This window comes from Columba livia, chromosome 11 (assembly GCF_036013475.1).
Source record: "Columba livia isolate bColLiv1 breed racing homer chromosome 11, bColLiv1.pat.W.v2, whole genome shotgun sequence".
NCBI classification, from domain to species: Eukaryota; Metazoa; Chordata; class Aves; order Columbiformes; family Columbidae; genus Columba; species Columba livia.
This window is the reverse complement of record NC_088612.1, coordinates 5,142,788-5,159,675: the sequence shown is the minus strand read 5'-3', so window position 1 is coordinate 5,159,675 and position 16,888 is coordinate 5,142,788. Positions and strand designations below refer to the sequence as shown.

The following is a 16,888-nucleotide window of genomic DNA, read 5'->3' as shown; positions in this document are numbered from 1 at the left end:
GAATAATTAATTGCCTTCTTGAGGATCTTAGCTTCAGCCCCTTCCCTGCTCATGCTCCAGCCCAGGAGAGGAGGGAGGGAGGAGACGGCAGTGAAGAGGGTAGAGAATTAATTGGACATTGTGTTAGGAGTCGCCTCCTGGTCGCTGTCAATCTTGGGAGTGAACAGCCTCTTGTCTCACTCAATAGGAACTTTATATGCTCCTTTAATCCTTCAGTCCGTATTGTCAGAGCTTCCCCCCTCCTCCTGTCTCTCCTTCCCACCGCAGGACTTTTGATGACCCCAGCTGTCTGAGGCAATACAAAGAAGCCCCTTAACTAACACCCTGTGATCTATACAGGCAATAAGGAGCTCCCCTTGACAAGGATTTGAGGGCAGAATATATGCAAATGCTGGGAGGTGCGTGGGTAGGGAGGTGTGCCGAAAAAGGCGCTGCACGGCGGGGCACGGCTCCTGGCCCTGGGCATGCGGCGGCCCAAGCAGGGTTACGGTGTAGGTGAGGGCTGGCTGGAATGAAACAGGGCTGGCTCGGGCTGGCTGAGCATTGCACATCCCACCATGGGCTAAAGCAAACAGGAATGCCCCGTTCAGCTGGGCTGCGAACCCAAAACATCCATGGGCACATAAATGGGGGGCTCCTGGTCCATGCCAGGAGCTTTGCTCCTAAACGGCCACCCCCCGAAGTCAGGAGGCCAAGCTCCTTCCCACATTAGCACATGAATGGTGTTAGGGGTGGGGGGAGGCGTGAAGGGGGGCAAGTCCCCACTGTCCACTCAAGCAAACAATTTGGCTAGCAAATTGACATAATTACAAGGGACAGGGAGAAAAGAAAGGCGAGCCCCCTCCCCTGCGCTCCAGAGGGCCCGACCCCTGCCGAGTTACTTAGACCCTTTGTGGAACTCAATGCTGCGTACTGATGAGGGGACGTATGCCCTTTTCAAGGGCCCTAAGCGACCGGCTGCCCTAATCTGATTACAATTTACAGCACTCCTTCAGAAGGGGCTGGAGCCGTGCTCACGCAGGCATGGACACGCCGGGTCCGACACGCACACGCTCACAGCAGTGCAGAGATGTGCACAGCAAACGCAGGTGGATGCACAGCAGAGGTAGATGGACGTGCACAGTAAAGGTGGGTGTATGTGCACAGCAAAGTAGATGGATGCACAGCAAAGGTAAATGGGGGTGCACAGCAAAGGTAAATGGATATGCACAGTGGTGCAGCAGCTGGCAGGTTGGCACGCATGTGTGAGGGCACACCAACACCACCGGTAATGTGGACAATGTGGTTTTCAGTGCCCCAGTTCTGTCTGGTTAAGAAGGCTGAATGCATATGTGTGGGCACATCACCAGTGGGAGACCTGCCATAGCTGGTGCCTCACCGTGCAAGGAGCCCATTTCAGTCCAAATTTTGAGCTTGCGCCATGTACCTGCACCCACACACATCAACACACACATGGATGCAGATGCAAGCACACAACACCCCTTCTGCCAGGCAGACCTGTAGATGGGGACCCTTTGCAGATGTGTTGGGGTCCCTGCCAGGGGTAGAGGATGGCAGAGACAAGCAAAGACCTTTCCCCAAAATCTCTGCAGCAACTTGCAGGAGTAGAGGTGTGAGCAAAACCTACCACCTACCTATTAAAAGCAGGATTAAATTATGCTCTTCCCTGTCCCACTCTCTCTAACCTCCTTTGGGCAAACCACCACCTTTACATGAGATTTTCCTTTTTTATTTTTTAAACTCTTTTCTGCTCTGTGTCCCATAGATCCCAAGGGATTAGCAGCCAGACTGGGCCTTCCAGCCTCCTTAAAAGCGGGTTGTTTCAGCCAGCCCCGCCATGGGAACCTGCCCCAGGATAACTCTGGTCAATGCCTCCGGTGCTTCCCAGCCAATTTGTACCACCTAATCCCCACGGGTATCGACAGCCCCTTTCTCACACGTCCTCCCGCCTGCCGGAGCAGCCCAGTCCTTTGCTTCCCGTGCTCCCCTGTTGAGAAACCCTCTGTCCACCGCTGGGGCCGCGACCGCACTTCAAACACACCAGCCCGACCGCGGCATTGTGTGCCAGGGAATTAAAACTGCAAGGGCAGTCCCGGCGAGTGATTTAGGTACTGAGACCAGACTAAGCCCTGCAAGAGCATGGGCAATAAAATGCTTCGCTGCCCAGCAGCCTGGGCAATTTAGGTGTCTTCCCACGAGGAGGAGGCAGAGCCTGGAGGAGTGGGGAGCGGGGTTGGGGCTTCTTCTGCCAGCACGTGGGGTAGGACCATCTCCCGGTGCTCACAGACCGCACCAGAGATTCGGGCTGGCCACCTCGCTAAAGCAACACAAGTTGCTCAGTCTCTGCTGCTACTGATCCCCATGGCCCCTTTGCAAGCTGTTGGGAGGAAAGACCACAGGCCACAGGGGCTGGACACTGTCTCCCCATCGTGGGACACTGCCTCCCCAGGGGCTGGCATGGCTGGATGCTGGCTTGTCTGGGACGTGGCCAGAGGCTTAAATAGGTGGGACAGAAGAGAAGCGGTCCAGTGAGGCAGTAGGAAATGCAGTGTCCAAGAGGTCTGCCTCTGCTTTCAGGTGGTTTTGAAGACTCAGGGCAAAAAGTCTGGGACTCGGCTTTTGAAATGAGATTGTCTACAGCGCCTGTCAGGAAATGTCCCTGTGATGGTTTCTGACAGGGTCTGTGGATGAAGCTGTGAACAGAAAATGGTTGTTAACATCCTTTCCCCACCGCAAAGAGGCTGGGAGATCTTCCTTCAGCATATCCCAGTACAGGGAAATGAGAAACTGTCCCACATTTTCCAAATCCTGCCCTGTGGAAAGGGTGCAGCTCAACATGCACTCAACCTCTGCAAGGATCATTCTCTAGAGACCATTTCTAACCCATCAGACATCTCCTTTGCCATCATAACAGGATGCACAATATACCACGGTATTTCTGAATTTCCCCTTAGCCAACAAACCCTTTCCTTACATCTCATGCTGCTGCTGTGCTTGAGACCTTGCCTCTGGAGGATTTTAGGCCTTTTCTTGTTTTGTTACTCTTATTTTTTCGACGGCGAGGTTGTCTCAGGCCAGAGGTAATGCTGGTTCAGAAGAGAGCATCTCCTGCTCCTGGCTGTCCCCGTCCCCATGCTATGGTGGGGGAACACAGTGTTTTGGCGCCTCCTCCTCTGTCACAATGTTTTTCAGCTCCACCAAGCAAAGTGTCCAATTAGAGCGGAGCCTCTTACTTCCATCTTTGCCGACATTTAATTAATATGCTGCTGCTGGCAGCCGCTGACAAATTCCAGAAACATGTTGTAAAGGGTTTTTGTCTTTACCCAGCATGGAAAATGAGGGTGTCATATCCCAAGGGGATGTGAATAGCTACTTTTGACTCCCCCCCTCAGGTGTAAGAATTACAGCTAGACGCGGTGATGAGACCTATCAGCCCTCCTACGTCCTTCCCACTCACCCCCTCCCCGGCTTTTCTTCTCCTGTGCCTTGTATCATATCATCCTGGAAAACATGTGGGTTTTAGGTCTGATTTTCATTCCTGTCTCCTCCAACTCTGGCTGAAACCTCATGGTGTGGCTAAGAGCCAGGGGCTGTGCTCTGGCTTTATGCTCTGCCCATCAGGATAACCCTGCTAAGTGGAAGCAGCAGCTTGATGACACTGGAAGAAATGGCTGAGATCTAAGAAGAGGAAAGGGTCTTGCCAGCCTGCGACGTACAGGCAAACAAGGTTCCTGAGGAACTGGTGGGGGCCTCAGTAGAGCAGCTGAGAAGGTGATGGTGGAGGCATGCAAAAGTGTAGCCAGAGGCAAAGCTGACCCTTGGATGGCAGCGTGACCTCCCCCTCCAAAAAAACCGCACCAGCCCAGCCGGTGCTTCCCAGACAGGCTCAGCCCCCGCCATGGACAGCCTGGCTGCTGCCTCTGGCTGCTGTATTTTAAGGTGACAGGTCCTGAGCCAAGTGTCTCTTCCCGAGCCAAGTGTCTCCTCCCCATCGCCATTGCTTGTGCATCCACTTTGGTCCCTGGGCACTGGGGGTGTCCCAGAGCCTCTGCTTTACCCCCACCAGCCAAGATCTCCCCCAGTAGGTGCCCTGCGCCACTGCAGCTCTGGGTGACATCCCGTCCCACTCCACTACTCACACAAAGGAGCACAGCTCTGCAAAGAAGAACGTGTTTTTATTTGATTGATAACAGTTCGTTACAAAAACTGTAGAGAAGGGCAGAGCTGGGCGCTCCATCCTCACAGGGAGCAAACGAGCCTTCGCCCCCAAGGAGGGGGGCACGGGGTCCCATCCCGAGGAGGCAGAGCCCTTGTCGGGGAGCGGCGGGCGGCTCAGGGCGAGGCGGGCTTGTCGGGGTTGTGCATGTGGTACACGTCGCTCTCCTCGTCCTCCGGCACCTGCGGCAGAGCCCCCTGAGCGCCGCGGGGCGACAGCGCCACCTTGTGCCCTCCGCCCCCTCCGCCCCGCTCCCGGCCGCGACCGCAAACCTCGGCCGCGCCGCCCCCCGCCTCACCTCCCAGTAAACGTCGTCCTCGAAGCAGTTCTCGTCGGCGGGGTCGCCCCAGATGGGTAGCTTCAGGATGGCCCCTGGAAGCAGCCGGGCAGCGCGGTGGGCAGGGGACCATAATGTGCATGGGATGTAGGCAGGGAGCGGATGGCAAGAGTCCACCCGTCCCGGCAACAAAAGGGACAAATGCACGCTGGCGTGGTGCTTGGTGCCCATCTCCACTTTTCTCCAAACCCATTTGAGCTTGCTCCCCGGTTTCCCCAGCTCCCGTAAGCTTTGGGGTGTCCTGTTACACAGCATCCAAACGGGAGCAAGACAGGGGCTGCAGCCCTCGCCATGCAAGTGGGCAGGACACATCCAGCCACAGGCAGCAGTACGTGGACACCTCCATTTTAGCAACAGGTTGGATTCAACCCTCCCCTCTCCGTGCTCCCCTCCTGCTTACCCACAAGGGCCCCTCCAGCTAAAGCCATCAGCAGGGACACAAAAATGCCAGCTGCCTGGAACCCTCCTTGGATGCTGGGTGTCCGTGTCTTGTATGGGCCAGTGAAGTCAAATGCCTTGATGAACCTGCCAAGGGCAGAAATGGCGAGGATTGCTCCCAGCAGATCTTCTCCAGCTCCAGAGGAGCCGTGTTGCTCTGCTCCCTTGGGGCTTCCTCCCTCATCCCATCCCTCTTCTGCAATGGACCAGGAGAGTATTGCACTGACACAAAAAACTGCACACTTCCTTCTCATCTGGCCCCTGGAAAAGCTTTATCTAGGACTATCCCAAAAAATAAACATTTTGTTTGTCTTTCAGACATCCAAGCCCTACCTGACCCCCAAAAAACTATGCAGGGGTGAAGGAGGAACACTTCCCCACCCACTGTTCCCCAGAATAATGCCAGCGGAAGTGTTGTGGCTCACTTTCTGAGGCCACCAGAGTTTGCAAGAGATGAATCTTTTACACTCCAGTAAGCCTGACACAGTCAGTGCACCCCCATGTTTTTGAGGGGGAAAGGTGCAACTCTGGACAATTAACAAGGGCTGTTAATCACTCCTTGCTCCCAGCCCAAGGAGCCCCAGGTAAAATCTATTTTCATGGAAGAGTTTCAAGGTGTCTTACCCTTCCTCTCCGTATACATCCACTGTGGCTGCAGCTGCAGTGATGGCCCCCACAATGCCCCCAATAAGGCCCGGCATGGCATGGAGATTGTGGATGCCACACGTGTCCTGGATGTGCAACCTGGACTCCAAAAAAGGCTGAGAAGAAAGGAGGTAGAGAGCGATCAGGGAGATGAGCACAGCCCTGGAAAAGGATTAGTTTCTTCCATAGGGGTCTGGAATACACAGAGAAGGGTTATATTGTGTCCCATTAAAGAGCCAAGGGCTTTTAGACAAAGATGTGGGCCAAACTGAAGATAAAATAACAACATGTCCTCCAAACACTGTCCTGTTGGGAGACTGAACCTTCCTGAACATTTTGGGGCTGTAAATGAAGTCAGAAGTGCATCTGCATAGATGATGGAAAGTAGGAACCCTTAAAGGGAAGTGAATCAATTTCTGGTCTCCTTAGCAGGATCAGGGCTGCAGACCTCTAGAGCAGCACTCACCGTGAGGTAGACATACCCCACTGTGGACACGATGCCACAGATGAACCCAACAATGAGGGAGCCGTATGGAGTCAGCATCATCTCCGCGCTGGTGCCCACGGCCACACCGCCCGCCAGCGTTGCGTTCTGGATGTGGACCTGTACAAAAAAACGTGCTGTGTTGGCATCTCAGGGAGACTGCAATTGCTCAGGGATGGTGCAAAAGGCAAAGTGGGAGAATCAGCTCTGAAAATGTTTCCAGAGGAAATATCAGGGCCCATTTTCCTGCTTGTTGGTGAAAAACAAGAGAAGAACAGGCAGCCTCTGTCTGTAGCACAGGTGCACATAGACTCCCACTCCCCGTACCACACACATTCTTTACATCCACAAATCTGGATGGGAGTTGTGATGAGATGGAAATTGTCTCACCCATGTGTCATGCAAGCTCTGCTGTCACAGAGACATGTCACCCACACACATAACACGTACAAGTCAGCCCCCCGATTGCTCACGAGCTGCCGCGCAGTCCCTGCTCAGCCAAACGTGGCTCTGCAACATGCCCATCAGTAGCAATCTGGGCAAGTCCAGTCCCTGCTGTGACCATGTGCAGGACATCACCCTGCACCTCAGGCACTGCAGGACTCACTCCCCATCTGCTTGTTCAATGCAGCCTCTGGGTTTCTGGCTGGAGGCTGGTTGCATCATCGTGCCCTGAAACCCAGTATTTGTTCAGCAATGGACAAGCACCACTTGCTTACTGAACCCTCAGTCAACCTCATTATACATCCCCTGGGCAGTGCATGGCTCTGCTCCCAGCTTACCATGTCAAGCTTGCCTTTCTTCTGCAGCATGCTGGAGAAGGCCACTGTGGTGAGGACACAAGCAGCCAGCGAGCAGTAGGTGTTAATGGCAGCCCGGTGCTGGGCATCCCCATGCTCAGAAATTGCCGAGTTAAAACTGGGCCAGTACATCCATAGATACAGGGTACCTGGTGGGATGGAGAGGAGATGACAAAGAAGAGAAAGGGAAAAGAGATAATTCAAGGGGTGAAAAAAACTCTAAATAATATCTTTCTGCACAGGGGGAAATTAAATCCCACAGTCCTGCTGCCCTGGAGCAGCACAACCCATGATGGGAGCATCAGGAGGGGCTGGAAGAGAGGGGTAACCAAAATGCAGCCTTGTCTTCAAAGGTGCTATCTCAGGCCAGCTACTGATGAAAGGAGCTGAGGAGCTCTGAGAGGTGGAAGACTGGGACACAGAGCTTCTCAGCGCCACATCCTGGTTTCAGTTTGGTTTTCCCAGGGACAAAGGAGGGACCAGCCCTCTGCAGCCAAGTGGTCTGCATGTACCAGGGCCCCTGAGGCAGGGGCTGACTCACCGATCATAGCGAAGAGGTCGGATTGGTACACGGAGCCCTGCTTGTCCTTACTTTGCTCCAAATTGGGTCTGTACAGGATACGTGTCACCATGAGGCCAAAGTAAGCTCCAAAGGTGTGAATGGTCATGGAGCCACCAGCATCCTTAACCTGCAGCCATGGGAAAAGAGAGGTTTGCTTCTGCAGTTGTCACTTGTTTTGGAGCTGAGGTCTGTTTTGCATCATGTCCAACTCATCTGCCTACCCATTCATCCAGCCTGCACTCAGTCATGGGGAGAGAGAGACAAAAATGCTGCATAAAGCCTTACATGAAGGAGGTTGAGGAGGATGTACTCATTCACTGCGAAGAGTGTGACTTGAAACAAAGTCATGACAAGGAGCTGTATGGGGCTGGTTTTGCCCAGGATGGCCCCAAAGGCAATGCACACAGAGCCCACACAGAAATCAGCATTGATCAGGCTGGAAAAAGGGGAAGGATAAATATGGTTAATGAGGGAATACTCTTCTGTAACTCACCCTCACCCACCCTGAGCTCTAGAGATCCCACCTGAAGACAAATAGGTGATTTAGAGCCAGCTCTGGATATCCCACAGACCTTCCTCCCATTCTGACACACTGCCCAGGACAGGTGCTTTCCCACAAATTATTTAAATAATGTGGATTATGTATGTTTTCAGCACTGGCATCCATGGCACTTGGCTTGGGACTAAGGGGTGACACTCATCTCACATTTCCCTTTGAGCAGTACCAGCACAACAGCAAGTACCTTTGGGCTCAAAGGTGGAAAGCAAGTGGAGGTATACGGGGGAAGGCAACATTTTAGAGACTCATTTGCAAGTAACAGAGGCATAGGTGCTGCCAGCTGCTCCTGTCCCAGCTCTTCCACTGGCTGGTCAAGAGGTGGCATCCCAGAGCCCGTCTCTTCCTTACTTCTCCACTCCAATGAGGATTTTCCCATTCTCGAAGGAGTGGAACCAGCCTTGCATCAGGAGAGCCCACTGGATCCCAAAGGCAGCGAGGAGGAAATTGAATCCCACGGCTCCGAATCCATAACGCTTGAGGAACACCATGAGGAACCCAAAGCCCACAAAGATCATCACGTGGACATCCTGGAAGGCTGTGCAGAGAGAAGGGACCATCAGCTCAGTGGGGAAGGCAGGGCTGCAAGTGCTGTTTGAAGTCAATGGTGAAAGGAAACTAATCACATCGGTGGCAGCAGGGAGGAAATTCAAGAGAAACATGTGTTTGCCCCATGTCCCCACATTTCTAAGTCTGAGAATAGCTCAGCTTTTGGAAACTGGCTTTTGGTTAAAAGGCTCAGTCTTGAAAGTAAAAATGTCTATTAAAAGCTGCATGAAAGAGAAGACTGGAAACAATGGAGTGTACAAAAGATAACAATTTCCTATTCAGATTGTTTTTTTCCCTTCTGTAAAAAACTCAGCAAATGTCATGTAAAATAAAATGTGAAGTTTTGTTAAAAAGACATGAGTGATCATTGTGGGTAGGTCCATCCAATGCAGGGTCCCGGTGATGGCTCAGAGCAAGAAGGGAAGTTTACAAATACCTTTTTAAATGCCACTGAAATCAGTGGCAAAATACCCTTGCGGCCAGGATCCCACCTTGTGAGATTTTGAGTGTTCAAACCACAGAGACCCAGTTCTTCCCACAAATGCTCAGACCTGCTACCTCAAGCCCCTCAGATGCCCTTCCCCGGGGGAAACCAAACCTGCGTGAGCCTCTTGAAAGAACTTCTCGGTGCAGTAAACCTGCTGTACTTTTTAATGCTGCACATTTCTACCAGATAAGCATCACTTTGCAATTAATTGAGCTGAAACACCATATACTTACAAATTGAACCACACAAACCCCCACTCTGGAGGCCACTCTGCCCATGAAAAATGCAGGAGACCCAAGGTTGGGTTCCCCTGCTGGGAGACTCACCAGCAAACCCACTCTGTAGAACAGACAAACACAGCATTGATGGAGCTACGGCAGCAAGTTCTGCATTATGCAGCACACAAACCATTACAGCCTCTCTAACCAGCAGCGTCTGTGCACCTCAGAGAAGGCATAAGCTCAGGGCAAAGGAAATTCAGTGACTGAGAATCTGCTTTACCCTGAACCTGTGCTGAAATCCAGCAGCCCCGATCTGCTCCTGCAGTGACAGTGGGGTTGTGTCTGCTGCTTCCACTATGGGCTGGGTGAGGATCTGGGTGAGATGTAGTTCTGCAGAAGCCTTGGATTTTGTCCTTTGGTGCTTTACAAGATCTTGAAACTTGTTTAAGGACAAGCATTTGGACGGGCTCCAGCAATGTAGTGCCATGTCACAGACAGGTTAACCTGCTTGTTTTTAAAAATTAAAAATGCCTTCCATGCCTATGAATTTACTTGTTAAAAATGGAAGGAGACAAGATCTTCTTCAAATGCATGTCCTAAGAAACAGTCTTCCTAACTCTGATTTTACCATACAATCCCACAGACTGTCCCTCTGCAGGTGTATTTATTCTCCCAGCCTCTCTTCTCCAATGTAAGCAGCGCAAAACACAGCCAGAATTATCTGCTGCCATTTGCATTATATGTTCCCACTTTCATCCTGAAAGCAGAAATACAGAGCTCAGAGTTAAAGCTGTGGACTGTGCGCCCTCTGAAAACCCAGAGGATCCCCACTGTGTGTTAGACCTGTACAAAGCCAGGAGGAAGAGCAGGTCTTTCTTCAAACTGCACCCAGTCTAAAGCATTATTCTAACTCTTGCATTTGTTTTCTCTTGGGAAGAATAGTGTTGGCATCGTTCAGAGGCAGCTCAAGTGCTGCCATGCCCTAAAGGTTTTGTAACCTTGCTTTTGTTGGAGGACAATTGCTGTCACTATCAAGAGGCAGTGTCTAGGCTTTGGGAACACTACCTGTGCTGGAGAATCTCATTTATTTTCCCTAGAGAGTGGCTGAGTGACCGGTTAGGGAACATCACTGTGTGATTCAAAATGAGAAGGAATTGTCACACAGACTGGACCTGGCAATGGACACCACTGACACAACCATGTACAGGCTTCCCTCTCCTGCCTTCCCAGTCAGCTCTGGGCTTGGAGGAGCTGTCAGTTTGTCACTCCTATCCCACTGCCATTGCAGACCCGTCCTATGGACAACAGCAGTCACAGAAACATTAATACGAACGATCCTTGAGTGTTCAACCATCCCACTGTCTTTCTGCGTGCTGGATGGACACAGGGATCACAATGACAGCATTTGGTCACCCTGCCGTGTTTGTCCCTCTTTGCAGAGAGAGAATATTTCTGATTAGATAATGGAGGAAAAGCCATTTGTGCTTTTGGGCACATGAGCCCTTCCTCAGATCTGAAACAGAAACATATTCAAAGCTAAACTGAGCTAAGAAGTTGCTCTTAGGTTGATTTAGTTACCCAAATCCATGCAGCCATTTGCAGGGGAGTATTTTGCGCTGCGGAGCAGGGGTGGGATATGAGTACAGAAGAGATGTCATGTCCTTAGCTCCTGAAGGCTCTTGGACCTTGCTGTCCTCCCAGCACATCAGTGACAAGAGCAGCCCTCAGCCTGTGTGGGGTTAGTCCCAAGGGCACATCTCAAGGGTCAGCCCAGGGCAGCCATGGCCATAGACTATCCCAGAGGCTGGCTGAGCAGCAGGTTTCTGTAAGCAAATCCTTTTCCGAACTAGCTAATCCTCAGCAGCTACAGGTTTCTATAGCTCCTTTGATTTAGCAGGTGTTTTTAATGGAAATGTTCTAAATAGATGCATGACTCAGGCCTGTTGCTTCCTTGGAAACAATTGCCTGCAGAAGCAGCCCGTTTCCAACCGCTCGCAAAGATGACCAGCCCTGGAGATCAAAGCTGGCCAAAGGCACGGCCTGGCCAGAAGAGCTTTAACCACCTGAATAATCCCCATGGCAATACAATGCAGTGATCCAAGAGCCCTGGGAAGCTGGCAGGTTAGGAGGGCTCCGGCAGCGAAATGCCAGTAGCTAAAGGGTAATTTACTAGTGAGGGGGAGGATGTAGGAAGGGGAGGAAGATGTCACAGGATCTCGACAGCCGTTCCTCTGCATGCACAGAAAAGCTTGCTCTGATCCAGAGCTGAGGGAGGGGGCAGCAAGCTGAAACTTACAGGGTGCTGGGAACACGTCAGCTCTATTCCTGGAAAAAAAGCCATCACGTACTGGTGTCACAGTGCCCTGCTGACAGAGCCCCAAGAGCACTGGAGGGTCATGAGGCTTTTCTCTTGCTCTCTGGTGTGCGCCAAATCAGCCTCAAGGCAAGAGCCTGATTTTCCAGCAATGGGTGGAGAAGTTACCTCTGACAAGCGATGGGATGGGATGGGATGGGGTGGGATGGGATGGGATGGGATGGGATGGGATGGGATGGGATGGGATGGGATGGGGACCAGCCAGCACCAGGACTAGGCTTCACAAGTACTCACATGGATATCTGAAGTAGAAATCATTCTCTATGTCACTGGTCAGGTTCCTATTTCCCTTCTCTTTCTCCCAGTGTGCGTCGGCTTCGGGGTTGAAGCGCACAAAGACCCCGAAGAGGACGATCATGGCCACCTCCCAGAGGAGGCACACGAGCGGCAGCCGCCAGCGCATGTATGTATTCTTCGCCATCCCCTGGTGCCTCGGCCGCTCCATCCGCAGGGATCCCTGGGGTCCTGGCAGACTGTGTGAGCCCGTGTCCCTCACACCCGGCCAAAGCAGGTGACATATATAGGTTGGAGAGGGCGAGGTGGGGCCCAGGGAGGTGCCTGTGGCAGGATCACATTTCAGAGCTCAGGAACTTTGGCAGGTTTGCTCCTCTTGCCCTCCTTCCTCCCTGGGAGGAGGGACAGGTCTTTCCCCCTCTGAGCTCTGCCTCCCTGGGGACAAGAAGATGTGGAGGCCAGTGGGAGCGGGGAGTAGAGCCTGGGTGTCCTGCCCCCTGCTCTGCCTGGCCTCACACCCCTTCCCTTGCCCTTGCAGGAGCACCCTGACCACCACCATGCCCAGCACCCTCCCTTCCCGCACTGGGTGCTCCCCTCACACCCCCTGGCTCTGCAAGCACCCTTCCCCAGCCGGTACTGAGCAGGAAGGCAGGGTCCTTCTTGCTCCAGCTCTCAGCTGTCCCCCTGCCCATGTCCCACAGGTCACAAGGGAGCAGCCCCAGGTGACTCTTTGCCTTGGGGTGAGACTGTCCTGCTCCCCGCTTTGCAGCCTGCACCTGGACAGTCAACTACACCGTGCAAGCCAGGGTGGAGGTATGTGGCAACAGGCTTGCCACCCCATGCACAGCAAATCCCAGAGCCTCTTGGGCAACACCAAACTGTCACCAGGGCCCGTTTCCTCCTAAGAGCTTCTATCCTGGGTGTGGAGATGGGGGGACACAGCCCTGCTGTAGCATGGGTCTGCCTGGGGCTGCCCACACCCTCCTCAGAGCAGCCATCTCTGACCCAGAGCAAACGGGGTGAGCTGTGGGGCCTCCCCACAACCCTGCCAAGGCAGCCTGAGTCACTGGGTGCAGGTCCTGGTATGGGACAGTCCCAGAAGGAAGATACGTGCTTCAAATCAGACACTCAGGTTGTACACACATGCACAGACAAGGCTGCCATGTGTCTATAGGGATACAGAAGTGACACATGATCCATCATCTCCCACAACGATTTACCCAGTGCACCCTTCCATCGAGACGAGCCAGGCTGGGGCTGTGTGAACCAGGGCAGTTCTCTGAGATGGTGCTGGAGATGGTGCAGGAGACCTCAGAGCTGCAGCCTAAATGTCCCCTCCTCTGCTATGGGGCTTCCTTTAGTTAATAAACACAATGCTCCTTTCTTCCCGTGGTTTTGAACGGTGTGCTCTTTCCCCAAAGAGCCAGCTGAGACCTCCAAGTGGGTCCCAGCTCCTTCCTTTGCCTGCAGATCCCAGAGATGCCTGTCAGTCTTCAAGGGATGAAAGACTGCAGCCCAGGCAAGCTGCCTAAATTTGCTGATGGCATCTAATTGTGGCCTGCAGGCTGAGCAAGCAACACTGATTTCTGTGTTGATTAGGCAATAATTTGTTTTTTGTTTTTGTTTTTTTTTCTTGTTTGCATTCTTCTCAAAATGACAGATGGCAGAAAAATGTTGTGGATGATCTTGAAGAGACTGAAGGCCACACAAAATCCTTCTTCAACCTTATTTGAGCCCTGTGCAGGCAGCGGGGCAGAGGCAGTTTTGAGAAGAGCCAGGGAGATGCAGCTCAGGAGCACTTCTGTATAGCAGAGGAACCAGCCAGTGATCCAGACACACCAGGGAGGGTCAGCTGGGAGCAAGAGAGCAAATGAACACTGACAGCGAGTGAATGCCAACCATGGGAGAACATTGGGGTGCAGGCTCCTTCCTGCAGCCCTGGGGGAGCACTGGGAGGTCAGGGCCACAAAACAGTTCTACGCTTGTCTTTCCAAGGGTCCAGACCAGCACCGTTCCCCTCCCATCCATGCTGGTGCTAAGGAGAAGGGAGCTCCATCTGCCCAGCCCTTTACACTGCACGAGCAGAGCTTCAGCCGGCTTTGGCTGGGCCAGGGTCACTGGGTGGGGACACCTAAAACAAGTGGATGTTGTTGCTGTCCTGAGGATGGGCACTCCCTTGAGTGATGCTGCTCAGGACCCACCCACTGTGGTTTTGGGTCTCCCATGACACATGGTCTCTGTGGGGTGTTCTCTCTGTGCACCAGGAAAGAAGAGATCTCCAGCTAGAAAGAAGCCGAAATCCCTAAATAATACCTGAGCCCTAATCACTAGAAGCACTGTTGATAGTTGCATGTTCTGCCGCCTGCATGGTAGGATCAGTCTTCAGCCAGACCTTACAGCAGCTCTTAGACACCTTGAGTGGAGCATCTTCCTTATGAGGAAAGGCTGAGGGAGCTGGGTCTCTTTAGCTTGGAAAAGAGGAGACTGAGGGGTGACCTTACTAATGTTTACAAATATATAAAGGGTGAGTGTCACGAGGCTGAAGCCAGGCTCTTCTCAGTGACAACCAACAGTAGGACAAGGGGTAATGGGTTCAAATTGGAACACAAAAGGTTCCACTTAAATTTGAGAAGAAACTTCTTCATGGTGAGGGTGGCAGAGCCTGGCCCAGGCTGCCCAGGGGGGTTGTGGAGTCTCCTTCTCTGCAGACATTCCAACCCGCCTGGACACCTTCCTGTGTAACCTCATCTGGGTGTTCCTGCTCCATGGGGGGATTGCACTGGATGAGCTTTCCAGGGCCCTTCAACCCCTGACATTCTGGGATTCTGTGAAAGAGAACATGGAGGCACAGAGGAGCATTTTGTATCACAGGGGAACTTGCTACGACCTGGTAGTGTAGCCACCAGCAGTTATGCTTTGTGATCACCCTTTTAGCAGAAGAAACCAAACTGCAGGGATTTCCAAGCCAAGGTTTCATTGAAATTGCAGTGTCCCCAGAAAAGCAGCCTGTGAAGCCCTTGCAGAGCCCAGGAGGCAGCAGCTCTGTTCCACCTGCTGTCCCTGGCCCCTCTCCCCAGCGTCTGGAGGCTGAGGACAAAGGCTAATAGCTTTTTGGCTGGCCTGATAGTCTCACCTTGCCGCACCACTTCGTGCTGACCCTTCTTATCGCCCTGCAGATCAGTCCTTTGCCACTGCAGTCCCATCCAGCTGGGCATGCTTCGCTGGCTGCCACACTGTGAGAATCGTTAAAGGACCAGATTCTCTCCAGGCTCCTTTGCCGGACCAGAGTAATGCCGGAAAGGCTGACAAGGCTGCCAGCAATGCAGGCAGAGTGCTTCCTGCAGTGGGTTACACCAAATCCTTTGTGTCCATCCTACCAGCTACCTAACTGCGTGATGGGACGCACGGGGCAGATTTCACCGTGCTCCAGTCACAAACGCCAACCTGCTTAAAAGCCCATTTGGAAACTCTACACCAGTGTGAGGCAGCACAATGTGGGCTGGAAGCAACACTTGCCTGGTCTACCACTGGATTTGGTACATCGTGTCCACCACCTGTAAGAGCAGCAAGGTTTCCCCAGAAAATCATTGGGATGATGCTGGGGGAAGAGGAGCAGGTACATTTGCCCTCCTGCCCTGGAGATGTGGGACCAGGCTGGCAGCACTCAGGTCTCAGTTGCCCTGGGAAGGCTCTGGGTGAGGGTTATACAGTACTGGTCTCAGCTGTGTCTCTCTCAGTTTTTCACTTTTACAAGCACTAAAAATACTTGAGAGATGTAAAATCAAAATCTTAAGTGCACAGAAATCCCTCTCGCTTGCCTGGAGGGCTCAGGGCAGCTTCACTCTGGAGAGGACAAGACAGGGGCTTCTTGGCTCACTGTGAACTGTCTTGGTAGATCTTATTGCAGCCAACACTGGGGCCAAGGCACTGCACCAGCTCTGAGAGGTGACCCCAAAGCTGAGGACCCCAGAGGTCTGGAGGTGCTGGGGAAGGGCAGAGCTGGAAGCACCATCTCCACCATCTGCAGCATTGCAGGCACTGGCCTGACAGCCCTGCCTGCTCACCCTTGCCTTTCCCTCCTTTATCTCCTGGCAGCTCCAAGGATTCACTGGAGTGAGGAGAACTGGGTGAAACCAGGCAATTCCAGAACTTCTCCAGGGCAGGGATGTGAGGCTGGGCCAGCTCGCATGCAGCGGGCACCAATCCTTGTTACTGGCTGGATTTGCCCCAGAGCTCACGTGGTCTAGCCTAGAAGGGAAACAGATGAAGTTCTCTTCTGTTAAGACAGGGAACTGGGAAGTTGCCTCCCCAGGAGGCACCAGTGACATCCCACATCATGCTACACCCAGGCCAAAGCCACCTCCGAGAACTTTAATGTCCAAGAAGCACAGCTAACCCTTTCAGCTTGCCCCCTTCCCCTCCAGCAGCTCTCTCCCTTCTCAGAAAACAGCCTGGAGATCCACCAAGGAGCCCCTTTACCCAGCTTGACTTGCTCTTCCAGAATTAGTGGGCAAATAAGCAGCAGCCACTACCAGTAGCCTTTGGGCACATGGGCACTGGAGGATGATGATATTGGGGGGGTCAGAAGGCTCCATGCAGCACAAGGGAGTCTCTGGGTGTTGCCCAGTATCAAAGGTGACTCGTTCCTTGTGCAGATCTTCAAGGAGTGTCCTGACAGTAAATCACCTAAGACAAGCCAAAACAAAGCCTTTTTTTTATTGCTGGCTCAGCAGAACAGCAAATAAACTTTCCACCAGGGTGGGACAGAGTGATGGTATGGTGGGAGATCAAACAGTTCGTGTAGGTTTGGGTTTTCTCAGCCCCCTTTTCAGCCCTCACCTTTAAATATCACTCAGAGAGAAATGTTAGAAAAAGGTCAAAATAAAGCAAGACTTTTTAAAGTTAAAAAACTCTGTCTCAGTCAAAGTGCCAACCAAATATGAGCACAATTTATAAATTGTTTTTCTTGTGTCTTCTCCTTCCTC

At 52.6% G+C, this 16,888-nt stretch overlaps 1 protein-coding gene across 1 annotated transcript; it reads right to left on the bottom strand.

The window, feature by feature from the left end:
• Positions 1–4,154: 4,154 nt before the first annotated feature.
• Positions 4,155–12,175, bottom strand: RHCG (Rh family C glycoprotein). The gene is made up of 10 exons (XM_065076545.1): positions 11,904–12,175; positions 8,390–8,576; positions 7,768–7,918; positions 7,462–7,609; positions 6,903–7,069; positions 6,103–6,240; positions 5,616–5,752; positions 4,954–5,078; positions 4,515–4,588; positions 4,155–4,398 (listed from the first exon to the last, which is right to left on the bottom strand). The coding sequence occupies exons 1-10, from the start codon at positions 12,112–12,114 to the stop codon at positions 4,333–4,335; spliced, it is 1,404 nt and encodes a 467-aa protein (XP_064932617.1). The 5' UTR covers positions 12,115–12,175; the 3' UTR covers positions 4,155–4,332.
• Between the last annotated feature and the right edge of the window lie 4,713 nt (positions 12,176–16,888).

Bases quoted from the DNA above. Each gene is read 5' to 3' on its own strand.
- RHCG (XM_065076545.1), bottom strand. From the start codon at position 12,114: ATGGAGCGGCCGAGGCACCAGGGGATGGCGAAGAATACATACATGCGC. The intron at 7,610-7,767 runs GTAAGGCTTTAT...CCATGGCTGCAG, and splicing joins TCCTCCTCAACCTCCTTCAT to GTTAAGGATGCTGGTGGCTC. The intron at 5,753-6,102 runs GTGAGTGCTGCT...CTTTCTTCTCAG, and splicing joins TGGGGTATGTCTACCTCACG to CCTTTTTTGGAGTCCAGGTT.